The 21,139-nt window shown below is 34.8% G+C and overlaps 1 protein-coding gene across 1 annotated transcript; it reads right to left on the bottom strand.

Annotated features, from left to right (window-relative positions):
- Positions 1-951: 951 nt before the first annotated feature.
- LOC132759893 (L-proline trans-4-hydroxylase-like) lies at positions 952-17,645 on the bottom strand. The gene is made up of 9 exons (XM_060751766.1): positions 17,530-17,645; positions 16,566-16,647; positions 10,363-10,441; positions 7,057-7,167; positions 6,311-6,402; positions 5,286-5,376; positions 4,569-4,698; positions 3,726-3,877; positions 952-2,163 (listed from the first exon to the last, which is right to left on the bottom strand). Exons 1-9 carry the CDS (start codon positions 17,540-17,542, stop codon positions 2,035-2,037), a joined length of 879 nt encoding a protein of 292 aa, XP_060607749.1. The 5' UTR covers positions 17,543-17,645; the 3' UTR covers positions 952-2,034.
- Between the last annotated feature and the right edge of the window lie 3,494 nt (positions 17,646-21,139).

The raw sequence follows: 21,139 nt of genomic DNA, 5'->3' as shown, positions 1-21,139 counted from the left end.
TTTTTCAAGAAAACTTGAGAAAAATGTACTACCATTTTAAGAAAAGTAAAAAGTCAAGATTCAAGTAATAATTTACATGCTATGTGCGATTGATGACCGACTTTGCAGTATTCGTCACCATATTTCTAATACGTGACTAACGCATCAATTAAGGGCTTTTTTTGCATATTTTGACCTCTTTATGGTTATATACTCGTACGTGGATTTTAAGTGTCATTTGCGATGTGTAAATTACTTTCATTGTTCAGCTCACAAAATTTGAATTGTAAATACAAAATGTTGATGAAAATGTGCATGAATCTTGAGGCATGCTGCTTTAATCGATTCTTGATTGACTCTATATTTGCCACCTTTACAGCATTTTTTAATGGTGAAATTGAAAAATTTGCCGATTTGCCAAATGTGAAAATTACAAATGTTCCTTGTTTGCTAAAGGCAAAACTGCATAAATATTGCCGAATTGTAAGTAACAGTCATATATAAGAAAACTGCAGATTTTGCTAAACATAAAATTGAAAGACTTTTTTTCTGGAGAGGAAAAAAACAAAACACACACACACGCACACATACCCCCCCCCCCCCCCCACACACACACACACATTACCGCTTATCAACAGTTATCAACTTTTTAATTTTTAAAATATAAGTGACTTTGCAAACATTGCTTATTCATGTATGTATTATTGTTATAAACTAACAACAATTGTTTCCACATTTATTCATTTGATTCAATATACGTTTTATTAAATAAATACAATGCATATAAACAACAAGAGAAATAAAACCATGATACATCTTTCAGGTATACATGTCCCTCTTTTCTTGTTAACAACAAACAAAAGGGTCATGATGGTCCTGAAATCGCTCACCTGAATATAAAACTATCCATATTACTACAAGTAATATTGTAATCTATAAACAATTTTGACCCAATGACCTTTATTTGAACACCTACATGTATAGACTTGTAGACACTACCTATAAGACTTTTCATACATTATGCTCTAGCTCTTTGGGCTTTTTAAAAAAAAGTTGTTTTTTTAAGTTTTAACTATATACATATAAGAAAAATCAATATCCCCCATGGTCGGGGCCAATTTTGATCCCAGGGCTTTTATTTGAACACACTTGGTAGACACACATAGAAGATTTTTTCATGCTTAATATCTGAAATCTAGCTTATTGGTTGTTTTTAAAAGAAGATTTCTTAAGTTTTTACTATGTACATATAAAGAAAATCAATGACCCCCAGGGGGCGGGGCAACTTTTGACCCCAGAACTTTTATTTGAACAATCTTGGTAGACACCCATTAGAAGATGTTTCATGCTAAATATATAAAAAAAGCTCCAGCTCTTTGGGTTTTTTAAAGAAGATTTTATTTGTTTTTACTATATACATATAGGGAAAATAAATGACCCCCGGGGCGGGGCAAATTTTGAACCTAGGGCTTTTATTTGAACAAGCTTGGTAGACACACATTAGAAGATGTTTCATCTTTAATATCTAAGCTCTAACTCTTTGGTTTTTTAAACGTTTTTACTATATACATATAGGAAAATCAATGACCCCCGGGGCGGAGTCAAATTGATCCTCAGGGCTTTTATTTGAACAAAACTTGGTAGACACTCACTAAAAGCTAAAAGATGCTCCATGCCAAATATCTAAGCTCTAGCTTTTTGGGTTTTCTACAATGTTCTTAAAGAAGATATTTTAAGTTGTGTTTTGGTTGCCATGGCAGCCAGAGTTCTGCATGAAATTTAATTCTTTGAACATTTTTTAAGGTGACTACCAAAGGAACATTCCTGTGAAGTTTGGTTGCAATTGGCTTAGCGGTTTTTGAGGAGATGTCGTTTAAAGTAAAAGTTTACGGACGGACGCCGGACGAAAAGCGATCACAAAAGCTCACCCTGTCACTTTGTGACAGTTGAGCAAATAGTAAACGAGTAATTAAAATGGCAACAAAAATGTTTCCTTATACAATTGCTAAATTTTCCCGGTTACCAGGCGTAATAAAGAAGTGCAGGCAAAGTTCATCACAACTGTTCTTCTCGCGAGAGAACACGAGACTCTACTGTAATGTCTTTCTCAACATTTGGATCAAGAAACCATTTCCCATCCATTGTCGTAAAGTCCTTACATTCCAGAATTGCTGAATTTGGTACCTGAAATCATTTATGGTGTACACTGTATGTAAAAATGATTTCATATGATTTCGTCAACCATTAAAGGGACTCTACTGAGGTCAAAAAGCCTAAAAATATAATTTGAAATCTTACATATATCAAGTGAAGAACTGAAAAATGAAAACTCTGGAATGGATAGTAAAGAAATATACTAACAATTCCAACATGTGCGCTGGAAAAGAGAGCAGGGCCTAAATCATTGGATCGTTGTCAATCTTAGTCATTTTTATTTTAAAATCTAAAGGAACGAAGATGTTTAGCTTAATCATAAGAATGATAAGATAATGTCTGTTAAAATCATTGAAAATCGATTTTTGTGCGATTCTTTTCTCAATAAGAGCGAAAAGCGTTGCAACCCTTTTCATTTTGGGGTCATTTTGCATAATGAATATACCAGGGGGAAAATGTGAGGGAATAATCTGAAAATTTGCACACGAGTTATTGCTTCAGTCTATATCAAGTGGTGCACAAATCTCGCGAAATTATTTCCTGTCCCGTTATGTCTAAAAAACCTCAGTGGAGTCCCTTTAATTCTCAAAAAATCATAAATGATTGGCCTCCGTCACCAGTATTGAGTCAGAGAAACAATGAACACCCGTGCAGTCGGACAAGCTGAACTGAGTTTACACTGATTGCTGACTAAATCTAAATTTTAACTTTGGATGTCCCAAAAAAATGGACAACGGACAGACGACAAAAACCTGAAAGTTCAGTCATGAACTCCGTCAGGTAAAGGGGTGACAGAATACAATGTTCTGTCATAATATCAGAATTTTGTTACTTGGTATAAACAATAAGAAAAAACATTATAAATTGTTGAATACAATACACAAAACATGTAATGAACGAGACGTGTAATGCAGGTTTGACAATATTGTACACGTCCAATACGAGTTTAATTCAGTATTGTATTCAACAATTTATAAAAACCCTCATAATATGAGTTTTATATAGAGAGTTCGGCAAGACTTGTAACGTTTGGAACACCAACAAAGATAAGATTGTTTCAATCATGTGAATAAAGCAGAAAACGGTAAAATCACAGATTGAAAACTCACTCTTTATATTAAACGTATGTAACATAAGGACGATATTAAAGTGATTTTTTTAATTAAATACAGGATTTATTTCCATCGCGTAGTACGAAAATAAATATTTCATGAGTGGCGATATGCACGAATGAAATTTGATAATTTTCATACCACAAGATGAAAATCCTGTATTTATAGAAAAAAAATTCTGTTTATCATATACATTTTCCTCTTTTTTGATATTACAATTTGAAAGATTTCCCCTACAGATTTGTGTTTTGGCTGAATTCAGAAGAAAGTAGTCTGGCAAGACATCAGTGAAAAATACGGAAAATATGATTCACTGCAGCGGGGAAATAAAATTTTACAGTGAAAATACAGAATATGAAAACACGCATTTCATTTTATCAATAGTTCCCAATATATCATTTATAAGTATATAACAAATATATATACATACATATATATCACCTTGAAAACAAAATGATAAAAAACTAATAATATAATTACCTTTTTTAAAGGTGTATATTGGGGATGGTGATGTTCCTTCACTGGATTATTATCGGCTCTATTGTACGCACAAAGAAATGCCCATCGTCTCAAACCACTAGTATTCGCCCCGCTACAGTGTAACAGATTACAGTGAAAAAATAGTGCATCACCTAGAATATAAATACAAACGAGACTTACATACAAATTGTGAATTTATATCTACTTCAAGCACATAATATAATAGAATATAGGTTCAAATTTACACATATGGTATTATTTCCCGGTGGCAGTGGTAAACAAACCTAAACTGGCACGTTGAATTCATTACGGAAAACAGGGTCTTTAAATTAGGGTCTATTTGAAAGGCCCTGCGGAAAAGAAATTGCAAAGATCAGTGATTTTTGTTTCGGTTAAAAGCGTACATACTTTATTTTTATAGCAATGACCATCTATTAATTATGCTTACTTAATGCAATTTCTAGTTAAATCTATGTTATCTCATTTCAATCTAATATCGAGTATCTATATAGCTAGTGTCCAATAAAAAGGAAAGATATTTCTTCTGTACATAATTTATTTTAGATGAAGTTCGAATCGTTTCCTGGAACCGACCAGTACTGAGCAATGGTTTTGCAGTTTCTTCGGCAATGAAACAATGTCTTGTTCCTGTCGTGGTTTCAATACACGCGACGAGAGACTTTTAGATTACTTGTCCGACGCGTTGACCACTAGGTAATGCCGTAACAAAGATATTTACAAAAAGATGATCATTTGCAGCCATTTAAAAAACAAAAAAATAGGAAGAAAAAAACGAATTAATTCAAAGGTTTTGAATACGATTACAAGAACAACTTTGAACACCTGGTTCCATTTCGACATATTGAAGTGGACAAGCTTCGCTAAGTGCCTCAACACGCTCCAAGTCCGCTCCAACCTGTCCTCCAACCTTTAAATGCTCAATCCGTCCACACCTATTTGACCCTTTCATTATCTAAAAGAAAGAAATCAAAGAAAGATACATTATTCGTGTAAATGATATTTTGGAGATACAACTTCTATCTAAAGCAACGCGGATGGTTTTTTAATGTCTTGAATATCAATGCGCAAGACCGGCTGATTTTTCAATGTTTATTTACATAACTATACCAAAGGTATGTAGCTTTGACTTTAAAATTGACGTACAAATTTTAACTGACAATGATCTATCAAATTCTAATAAGTTTAAGTGATCAAGACTTTAAAGAAAACCTTACGCCCGCTCCCCCGCCCCGCAACAAATTGGAGATAGGAGTGAATGAGTACAATAAATAGTGAACAAATCTACAATGTGTTGATGGAAATCACATGCAAATGCACTACAAATAAATTGAAAATAATATATCGTGTCAATTACTATATATTAAATTAACATATGATAACATTTAATTTAACAACAAAAAAACCGTATGTCTTACAATTCAAAGGGTCATAACTCAAAACAAAATCAAAAGGAAACAATGTTCTATACAACTAGTTCTGACAGAAAAGTATCACAAAGTTTGTAAACAGTATTATGTATTTTACATCAAAAGTTTTTACCTGAAGACAGCTATTTTCCTTGGAACATTTGTCAACAGCTATAAATACTGTCAGCATGTTTGGGAATAAACATCCATTCTGATACCAATATCTATAAATAGCAGCAAAGAGTTATAGGAAAAAAATCGTTTTCAATCCAAAGTTATATTAAGATGGCCATAATGACCTTAGATCGCTCACCTGATATACGTTGCTAGTAATGGTCTGGTCATAAGACTTTAATACTGAGAAACGCCAATGGGTTACACTGGGGACTTATACACTTATAAATTCAGTATATATACTGTATATAAATATATATTTCTTTATGCCATGACAAATATTTAATCTCTCGTCTCGACGAAATGACTTAAAGACTTAAAAAAATCCTATATACATGTATATATCTTTATAAAATAAGTGACCAAAAGTGCGGGCCGATTTTGTCACTAGGAGCAAGATTTATCTAACGCCTACACAGGACCAAAAGGCGGATGCTATATGCCAAATACATAAGCTCTTGGCATATCTTTGGAGAATTAAAAAAAACAACAAAAACATTTATTTGAAAATAAAAAGCTATTTTAGCTCCTGTGATTTGCTTTTGAAAAAGATTAGAACTATTTAGCTTTTACAGAGGGCTGACTACGTATCCATTCTTATAAAGTTTGCATGGTCATGTTGATAAGGAAGGGATGTCGTTTCAAGAAATTCTGAACAAATGGCGACGAACACGACACACGGCGTACATCATGCTTTCAAAATATACCACATCTGGGCACAAAATAAAAATCAAACTATATCTACAATGTCACGAAAGCAAAGATGAATTAAAGAAACAATTCGGTCAGCAAATCTTTTATATACAAAATGAAAATTTACTTTCAACATTTATTTCTGGAAACAAACGTATCTCCATGTAAAATTTAAAATACAGTTTTTCAAAACGCAAAATTGTGATTACAAACAGTGCATTATAGCAAGAACATTGAAGTTCTACAGCCATTTTACTAATAATTATTTATGTTTGAACTATTTTATCTTACCCATAGTCCTGGTGCCAGACATGTTTACCCCCGATTTTTGCTGGTTTCTTCATTAATTTAGTATGGTAGTGGTAAACTTCACCTCCAATTAACTGGAATAACAAATTTAACGATTCTGATGATGATGACAGTGATGATGATGATGATGACAGTGATGATGATGATGATGATGATGATAGAGGTGTTGGTGATTATTGTAATAGGGGCGTCCGTGGCCGAGTGGTTAAGGTCGTTGACTTCAAACCACTTGCCCCTCACCGCTGTGGGTTCGAATCCCGACAGGGACTTTGGATTCTTTCATGTGAGGAAGCTATCCAGCTAGCTTACGGAACGTCGGTGGTTCTACTCAGGTGCCCGTTCGTGCCTGAAATAATGCACGGAAGGGCACCTGAGGTCTTCCTCCACCAGTAAAGCTGGAACGTCGCGATATGACCTATACTGTGTCAAAGTGACGTAAAACCCAAAACAAACAAAAATTATTGTAATGATGATGATGACTGTAATGATGATGATAAATAAGATGGCGTCGACCAAGTCAACATCGACGACTATTGCAGAAGTGATAATGTAAATTCAGTATTGGACACATATAAACGAGTTTTACTTTTATTGTGGTAAAATGAAGTGGTAGTCTAAATGATGTTTGAAAGTACAAAATAACTGCTTAAAGTCGGTTTCTAATTCAAAACCTATTGCAATTTACTTTTATATCACGATAGATATGTTCTCTTGTTTGTCCACTGTACCTGTTCGCACGTGTCGACAATCTTTTCGCACCTACCAACCATCCCTGTGACGTCAACACCCGGGTGGTTCCATAAAATCATGTGAGCTTCTCTACCGTCGCCATCCGGTATCTGATAAGAAAAACAAGAGCGATCAGTAATCACATGTGTCGCCTCATGATGACCAATTTCATGTTGTGACAAATTTTGTGACAGACGGACAGACAGACGGACAGTGCACAACTAGACTTGGTACTGATCATTCTTGTAAAGTTTGGATAAAATTGCACCAGTAGTTTATGAGGAGTAGTCCGGACAAGCTTTTGCGTATCTGGCAACACAAAGAAAAAAAACACCTTTTTATCAAAGGGCCATAACTCGGCCAAAAATCATTCAACCGGAAAACCCGTGCAATATGCGCAAGGACTTGAGCTACAGATCAATCCTGTAAAGTTTCATTGAAATTGCATTAGTGGTATAAGAGAAGTAGTCCGGACAAACTTTAAAATTAAAAATTATTAAAGGGCCATAACTCTGACAAAAATCATTGAACCGGAAAATGCTGACAATATGCACAACTAGACTTGGTACTGATCATTCCTGTAAAGTTTGGATGAAATTGCACCAGTAGTTTATGAGGAGTAGTCCGGACAAGTTTTGTGACGGACGGGCGGACAGACAGACGGACGACGGAGAAGTGATCCCTATATGTCGCCATTACTCCGTAGAGGCGACACAAAAAGTAAACAACAACAGCGACAACATTTTATCATTTCTAATTCTACTGAATTTGGGTTTGCCCAGCTATGAATTTTGAACAATAGTCATAGTTCATTGGATTTCTATATCAAAATGACCTGTCACTGAAAAGTGACGTCTGCCCCCGAAAGGAAGCTTTGACATAAAATCCGCAATATATGCCAAAATACCGGTAATATAAGCCCCGACCGCCTTTGATAATATCATTTTTTAAATTTCATTTATTCCATTAAAAAGTGTAAAACAAATTTCACTAAAACAAGATGTTATATTATTTAAAGCTTTGGTTACCATTTTGTGCAGCGGAGCAGAACGTGCCGGCGATATGCACAACTAGGAATGGTATTGATCACTCCTGTGAAGTTTCACAGAAACACCCCAGCGGTTTTGGAGATGAAGCACGTACAAGATTTTTCTATTTATAGCTCTTTCAAGAGCGGAGCGAACATACCGGCGATAGGCACAACAAGGGATAGTACTGATCACCCCTGTGAAGTTTCACTGAATTTTCCCTGGAGGTTTTGGAGATGAAGTGCTTAGTGTATTTGAGTTTATTTATACTCGCCACCGGTTGCCCATATGGGCGAGTCCTCCAGAAGAGTATTAGTCATTTTATATTTTGGAGGATAGTGCAAGATACTGATACAGAAAGATGACCCAATTCCAGAAGCTTCCCCTGGTACAGTAACGTGGCAAGTGTTTAGGCACTCATACACGGGTCCTCGATTTAAAGTCTCATCCGAAAGACTGATTAAGCTGCGGTCAGAGCCCAGGATCATCCCGGTAAGTTACAAGGATGATCCGGGGTGAAATTATTGTTGCGTTCACACTTACCCCGGCAGCACTACGGTTATTCTTAACTAACCACCCAGGATGCGCTCTGGTCCATCCAGGCAGACTCCAGGTGAAGCTACGGTTCATGCCGGTGCTTCCCTGGTCGTTCCCGGATGACGCCGGAAGAGCCCCGGTTAACCCAGGCATAGCCCCGGTCAATCCAGCCAGAGCCCCGGCAGAGCCCAGGACGATCCAGGCAGAGCCCCAGTAGAACCCCGGTGGATTGAAAACGCGCGAAAATGATAACATTGATACATAATTTTTATTCAATTTAATATATATTGTTCCAGAAAAGTAATTCATAATGATTTTCTGAAAATTCCTAATTTTAGACAGGATAGACCGGCAATGGGAAGGGTTTTAATACAAACAAGTGCAATCATCGCAAATTGTCGTGATTCTTTTGAAATGAACCAGGCTTTGCCGGGGCTCTACCGGGATCAACCGTAGCTTCATCGTCATCCTCCGGGGCTCTGCCGGCATTCACCGGAGCTCTGCCAGCATTCACCGGGGCTCTGCCGTAGCTCTACCGGCTATATCATACCCCCGGATCATCCCTGGTTTATGCCGGCAGAGCTACGGTACTTCACCGGTGTAACCCTGATCGTTCCCGGCTGAGATTAGGATGAAGCCGGCAAAGCTAAACTTCCCGGATCACCCCGGTGATATTAAATATTTTATTCCATCCGGGGTCGAATGCCGGATGTTCCCATCCCGGACGTTGCCGGCAGTTACGGAAGCACTACGGTTATTCCCGGTCGTACCCCGGATCACCCGGACGTCTACCGGGGCTCTGCCGGTATGTGAGACTGTAGCTTTGGTAATTTTAGTTGGCCAGCCCGGGAATCGAACCCACAATGTTGAGATTACAAGTCTCGCGCTCTAACCGATTGAGCTATGCGGACTGGCTGTACGTTTAATGCCAAAAAAAGCAACAAATGAAAAAGATGGTTCAGGTAGCTGGCCAATAAGTAGCTTTTTGGATACTATAAAAGTAAAACAAAGTAAACCAATATCAAAAAAGCTTTTTTAAGAAAAAAATAAAAGCATTTCTGGGGCATTACGGGCCTTCATTATAAGAACAAAAAACATGTTCAGCGAGATGAATTTATGAAGCGCAAAAAGTATCAATAAGGTCTAACACCACTATTAAACCATAAGAATAGTGATAATGCAAATTAGTTATTAGTTATCTGCAGATCTACAACATTCGCATACGTAATCAGAAAGACAAATATAAACCTTAAGGACAGAATTGTAAATAGGTAAATCGTTCATTACAGAATTTTAAGTGAATCTTTCTCACATCAAATATACAATTCAGTCAATGAAACTAGTTGTCTTTCATTTCTATTGCGGTAACTTTATCTGTATAGAAGAGGCCGTATTGGACGTGCAATTTTAATTTTCATTCTATATCCTTTTACACTACGCCCACCCTCCGTCCTCTTCCCATAATTGTGCCCTTACATAACCATACATTTAATTATGACTGACACTTAATTTCAAGTTTCACTATCCCTGGTGCCAACTGACGCAGTAACACCTTTTTAACAATTTAATACCATTACAAACAATCAGTGCCTGGCCCAGGCTATAACTCCGCAATAAATGTTGACAACGTTGTTTTTAAGACTTTTTTTTAAAGATTTAGACCTGTTTTCTGAAAGTTTAGACACGATATAAGAGACTCACGGGCGTGCTGTTATGATAAAGATACTATTCATTACTTACTCCTAGTGTATAATCTGCAAATGATCCTGTGACCAGAGCCTTCTCTATATGTTTTATTTCTTCATTAGAAAACATATTCCTGAAATAAACATGATAATTTCGTGTAATTGTAATCTATATATACTCAACATCACTAATTCCGCGTCATCACTTATTTCAAGGTAATGGCATTTTTTTATGTGACCAGTGTTAAATTAGTCAGAATTGACATATTTTATTCAAACACCTTAACAACTTAGTTTTTGTGCAAAATCTTTTAAATCTTTAGATTTTTACGTAAAACAGAACATTTTAAAAACTTCTGCAAAAAGTTAAGTTTTTGAATACGTCTAAAACAATCATCATTGTTTGTTGAAAAAAATAAATTTTGAGTTAAAATGTAAAGATACTTTTAATATTTAAAATTATGCAAAATAAAATATAGAAATTTTAACTGAAACATGAAAAAAACTGAAATAAAACAACATTACCGCGATTTAATTGATGATATACTGTTTTCAAAATGGCCGACATATGGTCTACGTCTGGCTCATTTAAACTGATTTTGACTAAATATATTGTTGTTTCCTTGTGTCATACAGCAGAAATAGATATGTTACAGCTTATGGCAATTTTTGTAGGTTTTATGTGTTGTTTTCTTTCATGCTTCAAAGTGCTAAGTACCGTGAACTAAGAGGAGCACAGTATTCTGTTTCATGTTTGTAATGATTATATGAGCCGTGTCACGACAAAACCAACATAATGGGTTTGCGACCAGCATGAATCCAGACCAGCCTGCGCATCCGCGCAGTCTGATCAGGATCCATGCTGTTCGCTATCAGTTTCTCTACTTGTAATAGGGTTTGTAAGCGAACAGCATGGATCCTGACCAGACTGTGCGGATGTGCAGGCTGGTCTGGATCCATGCTGGTCGCAAACCCATTATGTTGGTTTTGTCATGACACGGCTCATATTTCATTGGACAATCGTGACGTTTGACGTTTCGTTACTACAGTGCGCGTTTGTAACACCGCTTTTCATTGGATACTCGTGATGTTTGACGTTTCGTTACTACAGTGCGCGTTTGTAACGCCGCTTTTTATTGGCTAATCGTGACGTTTTTTGGCTTGCAGCAATGGCTGCAAGCCTTTCATATAGGGAAAAAAGTTCGCGGTTAGGTGGTTTTCTGGCACTTTACAATCTGTTTGGTGCCATGATTGAACGGGTAACCAGCTGCAATCGTGCCAATGCGCAACCTTTTCGGCCTTTTCCGTCGACTCTTCGATTAATGATAATAGCCGATGTAGTTCCGATTGCAATCGTGACAATTCGGGGATTCCGTCATACTAAGTAATATAATGGAAAATCTAAGCTATTTTTTACTTACTTCGGTAATCCCAGTTTTGTTTATATAAAATAGGATTTCTATTTTTACTTGATTACCGTAATAAATTATAAACGAAATTGTTCCGTTTCAATTGTTTTTTCAAACGCAAAAAGTTAGTTTCTTTATAATTGTTTTTTGTCTGTATCAGTTTATACAATAGAGAATGGTAGTAGTATTCCGTCTTCAAAGGGTGGTCCTGCATAATAGTTATATTTTAGATCCTACTGAACTGGTGAGGTAAATCTAAAAATAGCCCATGCATACATTAACCTTACCCATAGCGCATCGTCTATTTGTGATCGTGTAACATAGTTTGATACATGTAATGCTTCTTAATTAGTGCATTTACTTGTCTATAAAGCAAAGGAATGATTTCGCTGCGAAAAAAGGGGAAATGAAATGGTGCACACTTGTTTTCCGCTTCAGACTTCAGTATCACGTTAGTATTTTACGATTGATCATTTTCTTTATTAGTTTTATACAATAGAGAAAAGAGAACTAAATAACGCAAATACCGTTATTCAAAAAAAAAAAAATGTGATAATAAATTAAAACAAAAAAAAAACATTTTAAAGGGTTGGGATGAAGGCACAACTGTGCAAGCCTTTCCTTTTAAAAGGAAACTTTATTATTAACTACAATGTTTATTCACGGTTGCTGTCAATTTATGAATTAATTTTACTTTTTCTCTCAAATAAAGGAAATAAATTGTAAAGATTCTTAACAAGTTGTCTAGCCTAGCGGCTCGGGTTATATTGCAAACAAGCGTCTGAATGGGGGTAATATAACCTGTCAAAAACATTATAACTAATATCATACAAAGCATGTTGTATCTTACTTATCAATATCAAAACAATATTAAATAAATTCAAATTGTATCATAGTTTGGGGACCTTTCTGTCGAAAATGTGTCAGAGTTACCTATGCATGCATAGTGCGTTAACTGGAGTGCAGGTATTAGTTACCCGCATTCCAGAGCATGCCCATTGATTGGCTCATTTTTGCTCGGGTTTACTTATTGTGACGGCAGAGAAACGGAAAGCGATAGAAATATCATATCCAGATGCTCGTTCATTGGTTACATTTTTGGGGGGCAGGAGGGGGGCGGTATGCCTAAAATACGAAAGTGAGATTTTTGACGAAAGTGAGCGAAAGTGAGCGAAAGTGACTTTTAAAATAGTAATTACAACATTTTAATAGACTTTTAAAACAAACTTGCAGTTTGTAGACGTATATTATTAGAAAATAATTATATTTATTAACAGAAATAATCATAATGATGATTTAATCGCTACTCATTTGCATAATTTCTATACACAAGTTCTTTATATCTTCCTTTCGCTCACATTGAATAATACGAAAGTGACTTATTAAAATATTAAATATTCTGTTTTAATTGAATTTTTTTACTAAAATTACAAATTTGTAGATGTATATTATCAGAACTTGATGATACCTATTTTTTTAAAATAATCATTATGATGATTTAATCGCTATTTATTTGCATTAATTTTATACACAAGTTCAGATATCTTCCTTCACTCAGATTGAAAAAAATACGAAAGTGACTTCAAAAATATCAAATATAGCGATTAATTTAAATCTATATTAATATAACTACAGATTGTAGACGTAATAGTTTTGGAATTTGATAATATCTGTTTTTTAAAAAATATCATTATGATGATTTAATCGCCACATTTATTTGCATAATTTTCTATACACAAGTTCAGAAATCTTCCTTTCGCTCACATTGAAAAATACTTAAGTGACAATATAAAATATTAAATATACTGGTTAAGTTGATTTTTTTACTAAAATTGCTCTAAGTAGACGTATATTATCAGAAATTGATAAGATTCATTTACAAAAATAATCATTTATAATATGATGATTTAATCGCCTATTTATTTGGCATAATTTCTATACACAACTACATAGATCTACATAGTGACTTATAAAACATTCAATATACCGTTTGTTTTGACTTTATATTAATATAAAAGTTTGTAGACGCATAGTTTCAGAAATGAATAAAAAATAATTAAAATTCATTTATGAGGTTTATAATATTCATGCATTTTCATTATTTCTATATATAGCAAATAATCAGAGATCTTACTTTCGCTCACTTTCGTATTTTTCAATGTTTAGGGAGAGGAAGCGAAAGTGATTTTAAAAAATATCAAATATATGGCGTTTAAATTGCATTAAATATTAATAATGCAGTTTGTAGACGTATATTATCAAAACTAGTATCTTTAATCAATATGATTTGATCTTCATTTATTAGCATAATATTTTATACACAGGCTAAGACATTGATCTTCCTTTCACTTATATTTCTGTGAGCCTGACGAAAGTGACTTACAGAATATCAAATATAGCGTTGAAATAGAATTTCATGAATAATATTGCAGTTTGTAAGACGTATGTTATAAGCTATAGTAAATATCATTTTTATAAAACTAAATATGTTAAGATGAAAAATGAAATTTATTATGTAAAACTATAATTGGCAAAAAACATGAAATTATACAATTTATGCGTTAGGGCCCCGATTTACAGTATCTCTATTTCTACATCGTCTTTTTCGGGCAGTTTTTAATTTTTTGATTAAAGATGGTGTTACCTACATTTAATATTCTGTTTTATATATTATATTGTAATTATAAACTGTTTGATTCTAAATCTAACAGTAATATGGTCTTGAATGTGTTTGCTCATTTTATTATAATGTCTCTTTGAAAATTATTAAATGGAATGGTCGGTATGTAGGTTTTAATGTGAAATAGTTGTATATATGTTTAAAAATGCATGTATACGAATGAGACAAAATAAAGTATGAATATGTTTACATGCAAAACACGTGTTTTGTCATATCATTTTTCCGCAAATCCACTTTAATTGATAGTACACACGAACGGTGACTGCAATGACGCTTTAATCCCACTAAAGTATTATTATAATCCAATCATAGGTATGTAACTGATGAACACTTGCCCGGTTGTTTATTTAGTGGACAATTGAATTAACCTTTCTTCTGCACAACCATAGATATCTTGCACGGATTAAAGTGGCAGTTTATTATGCTCATCCAGGTGGTAGATGAGCAATGTACATGATAATTTGAAAAATAATTTGGAATTTCCCATCATTGTTAAAATAATATTTACTATGGAAAAAAGGAAATAAGTAATCCACGGAATTTTGTATAGATATTCGGTAAAGTTTCAATCTTTTTAATAAGTTAGGATTTTTTTTTTTATATATTTTGTGGCTAGTCATTTCATCATCAGTTATAGGTCAATCACCATGAAACATGAATAATAATGAAATGACTCAATTGTTATTTTTTTATTATAAAAAACATTAATATCGTGAATATTGACATTGACTTTCGTTCCGATTTAGTCACTTTCGTAATTGTTCAATGTAGGCAAAAAAGTAAGATATCAGAAATACAGGTATAGGCAGCAATTATGAAAATACATGGATATTAATCATCATAATGATTTTTTTAATATATTTTAATGCATTTTCTGAAAACATGCGTCTTTTCAGCGCTAATATTTGACATTTTTGAAGACACTTTCGTATTTTTCAATGTGAGGGAAAGGAAAGATTCCTGTTAACTTGTGTTAATGCAAATAAAGGGGCGGTTAAATCAACATAATGATTATTTTTAAAAATAAATATAACTTGACTTCCTGATATTGTACATCTACAAATTAAATTGCAATTTTTAGTAATACATTCATTTAAAGCCACAGTAATATTTGATATTTTGTCATGCACTTTCGTATTTTTCAGGATTGCGAGCGAAGGAAGATCTCTGTATAGGAACTTGTGTAAAATAGAGATTTAACTGCAAAAGTAAATGGCGATTTAATCGATCTATAATTTGATTATCTTTGAAGAGTAAATATTAATCAATTTTCTGATATTTACGTCTCCAATTTTGTGCAATAATAGTAAAAAATAATCCTCAATTTAAACGGTACCATTTTAATGTAAGCGAAGGAAGATTATAGAGTTTGTTGTATATAATTATGCAAATAAAAACCGGCGAAATAAAAATCATTAATTACGATTATTTTTTTATAATAAAATATAAGTATTTCTAATAATATACCGTCTAAAAACTGCAATTTTATTTTGTAAAAGTCTAATTAAAATAATCATTACGTTATCAATTAATATTATAGAAAGTGACTTTGCGCTCAACATTTCGCGTCACTTTTCGTCAGGAAAATCTCATTTCGTATTTTAGGCAAACCCGGAGGGGGGCAGGGGGGGCTGTATATTGTGACAACAGGAAACGTGTTTTTATGTTTGACTATGATACAAAAGAAAAGAACATCAAATCACTCGGCAATCTGATTAATACTCGGGGTGCTACGCCCCCTCGTACATATCAGATAGCCTCGTGTTTCGATGCTCTTTCTATTACTTATTTTATTATTAAGCACACAAAACACGCTTATGTGTTATCGTGAATCGTGTATATTCTTTTTCCATGAACACAGCTTTTTATCTTAGGCAAAACAAGTCCCGTGTTTTGGGCAAGTCCGCCCTACCTAGCGTAACCCAAAGATCCAAAAGTTATTAATGACTATCTATAAATCAATCAATCAATCAATCATTCAATCAATCAATCAAAGATCAATAAATTAACCAATGATCAATCTCTAACTATTTCGAGTATATGTTGCTCGAAACACAGATTTCTAATTTGGCCTCATTTAAATAATGGTACGTCGTGTTAGTAATCGTTCCAATGAACATTTTTAAGTAGTTATCAGAAAAAACTAAAAACATTTATTTAAGTGTGTACTTGACTAGAACAAATCCATCTTGACCAAAGTCTGTTTTCATTTCATCCGTCACAGTAAACTCCCCTTCTTTGAAGGTATAACCTGAAATATTACATATGAATTTAGAAGACACACCATGAAGGGCTATCAACATGAGTGAAATTAAGAAATAAAAAAAAAGAAAAGATCCTGAAAATCTTTATTCTGCCAATTCTATAACAAACTTCAAAGAGCGCTTATGGGGTTTAGTAAATCATGATGTCGGGAACTATCCGTCTGTAATGTATGTGTCCGTTTCTCCTAAATCTTTAAAATGTATGATATTACAATACATGTATTTAGTATTTATTTTACACCTTATAAAAGAAACGTGAACTTTTAGCGTTTCAACCACTTGATGTCCAATAGACTAAATTATCGGATCGGATCTCATCAATTTAGCCTTGTTTCTATTTCCTGGGTAAAAAAAACCCATCCATATCGAATGTATATCACATACTACAATGTACCACTTGCAACAAACATACATAGGTAAAAACACCCACATAGCCAACAACAGCAATATTGAATAAAGCACATTTCTGTGTAAACATTGTTTTGTGTGTACATTTACGATAATAGACGCTCGCAGTTTCATTCCGTTTCAGACGGACCAGTAGCTTTCGAGAAAATCGAATTCGCCTACAGTATACAAAAAAACACAGCTGACCTAGTTTTAAGCTACCCTTATGTTTTCTTTTTATTTTGCTTTCTGTTAACAGTTCTCATCTAGTGTTGCAGCCAACCATGCCATTTTAAATGAAAAACTAATTGCTAAAATGATCAAAATCTACTTGATCGCTAAATTATGTAAAGTTGGATGTAGAAAACTTTAACATTTAAAAAAGTATAGAATCGCTTAAATTAATAATCAGTTACTTAAACTACCATTATTACAAATAGCTTCGATTATAATCAATTGAAATATATCAACACATTACTCACTTTTTAGCGACATTTTCTTGATATGCCAAGTACTTTGACCGCATCCAATATCTCATGTATATAGCTATATTCGTTTCAATGCATCGGTGTAATCCGGTCACGGGAATGATACAAAATATTTAAAAGAAACTCTGATAATCAAACAAATTAATGTATTTATTATAATAATTGTTGCATTAATTAATTCAAAACAGTCTGAAAGCCTTACCGTTATATATTATTTAATTATTTCACTTTTGTAAAGGGCGGATCATGATGATTTTGAGTTTGTTTGTTTCATTTTTACGCCTTTACCCAACAGTATTTCTCTCATATAGGCGGGTAATTTCCTAACCATCGTTCCTGGAAAGTTACACCAATACTAGACTACCTTCCTCCGCGCTAAACTACCAAAGTATCTCCCGCGGATCGAACCCACGCCAGAGAGGTTCTAGGATCCCCTGGAGATGATTTTGAGTGAATTACAACATATCTTATAAATGAATATATGACTATGAATTAGATAATATATCATTGTGGTCAGACATTACAAAACTTATTAATTAATTAATTAATTATTAATTGATGATAATAATGATAATAATAAATTGATATCTCCATGCGCATGTGCAACCGGAACGCGAAAATGCGAAAATATCAGGGACGTAGCTAACGTTATGCGCTGACGCACGTGCATAACATTGATCCAGGAAAATAAAAATAGATCTAGCATACTAGTCTGTGAGTAGTATCCTGTCTGTCAGGTCAGTCTCTGAGTAGTATTATGTGTGTCAGGTTAGTCTGTGAGTAGTATTATGTGTGTCAGGTCAGTTTTGTGAGTAGTATCCTGTCTGTCAGGTCAGTCTGTGAGTAGTATCCCGTGTGTCAGGTCAGTCTGTGAGTAGTGTCCTGTCTGTCAGGTCAGTCTGTGAGTGGTCTCCTGTGTGTCAGGTTAGTTTGTGATTAGTGTTCTGTGTGTCAGGTCAGTCTGTGAGTAGTGTCCTGTGTGTCAGGTCAGTTAGTGGAAAGTTTGTGAGTAGTATCCTGTCTGTCAGGTCAGTCTGTGAGTAGTATCATGTGTGTCAGGTCAGTCTGTGAGTAGTGTCCTGTCTGTCAGGTTAGTTTGTGATTAGTGTTCTGTCTGTCAGGTCAGTCTGTGGTGTCCTGTGTGTCAGGTGTCCTGTGTGTCAGGTCAGTTTGTGAGTAGTGTCCTGTCTGTCAGGTTAGTTGTGTGTCAGGTTAGTCTGTGAGTAGTGTCCTGTCTGTCAGTCTGTGAGTAGTGTCTTGTGTGTCAGGTTATTTTGTGAGTAGTAATTTGTCTGTCAGGTTAGTTTGTAAATAGTGTTCTGCAAGCACTGTACGTCAGGTCAGTCTGTGAGTAGTGTCCTGTCTGTCAGGTCAATCTGTGTGTCAGGTCAGTGCGTGAGTAGTAGCCTGTCTGTCAAACTAGTTTGTGAGTAGTGTCCTGTGTGTCAGGTTAGTCTGTGAGTAGTGTCCTGTGTGTCAGGTCAGTTTGTGAGTAGTGTCCTGTCTGTCAGGTCAGTCTGTGAGTAGTGTTCTGTGTGTCAGTCAGTTTGTGAGTAGTGTCCTGTTTGTCAAAGGTTAGTTTGTGAGTAGTGTCCTGTTTGTGTCAGGTTAGTTTGTGAGTTGTGTTCTGTTTGTGTCAGGTCAGTCTGTGAGTAGTGTTCTGTGTGTCAGGTCAGTGCGTGAGTAGTAGCCTGTCTGTCAAACTAGTTTATTAGTAGTGTCCTGTGTGTCAGGTCAGTCTGTGTGTCAAAGATTGTTAGTAATTTTAGTGGAGTAGCGGGGGATCGAACTCGCAACCCCTAGACTTGTAGTCAAACAGTGTTACCACTGCACCACAGCACCCGCTCTGATTTAAAACTATTTTGGAAAATCCTTTATACATTATCACATTAGGTATCAAGAAATTGAGTAATTACGCTATTGAATTTTCACACCTCAATAGCAAATAAAGCGGTAAGGTTAAAAGTGTTATACCATGGCTGATATTCGTATTTTTGCTACAGGGGTTATGATAAGCACTTTACACAAACGAGTTGTAAAAGGTAAATAAGTAAGACAAGCAATAAAAAAACATAACAGAGAAAAGCCATGTTCCGTTAATTATAACCGAAGTTCTAATATTGACAATAAGTAAGCTGAAACCAAACTTGTTGTTGATGATACATTATGATTTGAGTCTATAAAATCAAGTTTCACTATTTTAAATATTTCTGTTGGCTGAAATTAGGTGAAATAATATGTTAAAGCAGCATGTCTCGAGACCCATGGTAATTTTCATAAAAAAAATTGAAAACGTAATGTAAATTAAAGGTGAAATATGTTAAAGTGAACAAAGAGAGTTATTAACATACGTAATGTAACATCGCGTTTTCACCATCGTACTATCGCGCCAACGCGATTTTACCATCGTACCATCTCGTTTTCACCATCGTACCATCGAGTTTTCACCATCGTACCATCGTTCATCGCGGTAACAGACTAAATAAAAAATCACGACTGTCCAAACTGAACACCGTACCAATCGGACTTTTTACTGAATGGTTTCAGACTGAAAACGGGATTAATTTTGTTTGAGACTAAGAGTCTGCGCATTTAGAAAAAAAAGCTCTGTACCGTTTTTTATGGTGGCTGATTTGTTACACTTTGCGCGCTGCGTTGTCGAAAGCGACAACACAACCTATATCGTTCACTTATCACCTTTTTCGTCTTGTCGCTAGCTATAAATGCTCCATACGACGCGTTGTCACACTGTCGTCTTGTCGTCCTGTTTCTAGCGAAGCACGGCAATCTGAGCGTTGTCGTGCGGTGCGTTGTCGTGATGTCGCCCATGTCGCTTGACTTATAAGCCAATCCTTGGATATGAGCCGAGCGACAATGTGACATCGCGACAACACGCCGCATGACAACGCGCCATTTGGCGTTCCTCTTTAGCGACAGGACGACAAGACGGAAGTCCGACAACGCGCCGCGTGGCGCTTTGTTGTGCTGTACGTCTCTAGCGAGAACACGACACACAAAAGCGTTCCAAATCAGCCACCATAGCTTTCCGGATTAAACTTGGCAGAAACTTTTTAAACTTTTTTGAAAATTATATCAAGTACTATATTTTTAAAGCCAATCTTTGGTGCGCTACATTATCTGTTGATATTCTAACGATTTCTTAAAAATAAAAACATATTTTACCTTCATTTTGCAGGTGCGCGATGACGTTTAGTATCATAATTAATTAAGTATATTTTGAACTCAATTCTTGATTTTATTGGCAATTATCAGTAGAATAATGCCGTACATTTATACCTTAATTCTACAAAGCCTTAGATTTGACTCAAGAAAATGTTACTTTCGTTGATATAAAAAATTATTCGACAGAAGCATGTTGACTAATTTTAACATGTCAATTATTATGTTATAATTGAAAAGTCGATGCATAATAAAATCATTGAAAGATCTTTGAGTTACGTGGGCATTATTATTTAATACAAATGAATGTTAGTATTTGTTTAACGATATAATGAACTGCGGTATCCTAAATTTGAGTCAATGTAATGCTATCTCGTGGCCACGACTTAGTAACTCGTGGCCACGACATAGTATCTCGTGGCCA

The sequence above is a fragment of the Ruditapes philippinarum genome, unplaced genomic scaffold, assembly GCF_026571515.1.
Source record: "Ruditapes philippinarum isolate M1 unplaced genomic scaffold, ASM2657151v2 ctg2478_1_1_1_1, whole genome shotgun sequence".
Lineage (NCBI taxonomy): Eukaryota > Metazoa > Mollusca > Bivalvia > Venerida > Veneridae > Ruditapes > Ruditapes philippinarum.
The sequence above is the reverse complement of the archived record's forward strand: the minus strand, read 5'-3'. Positions and strand labels throughout refer to the sequence as shown.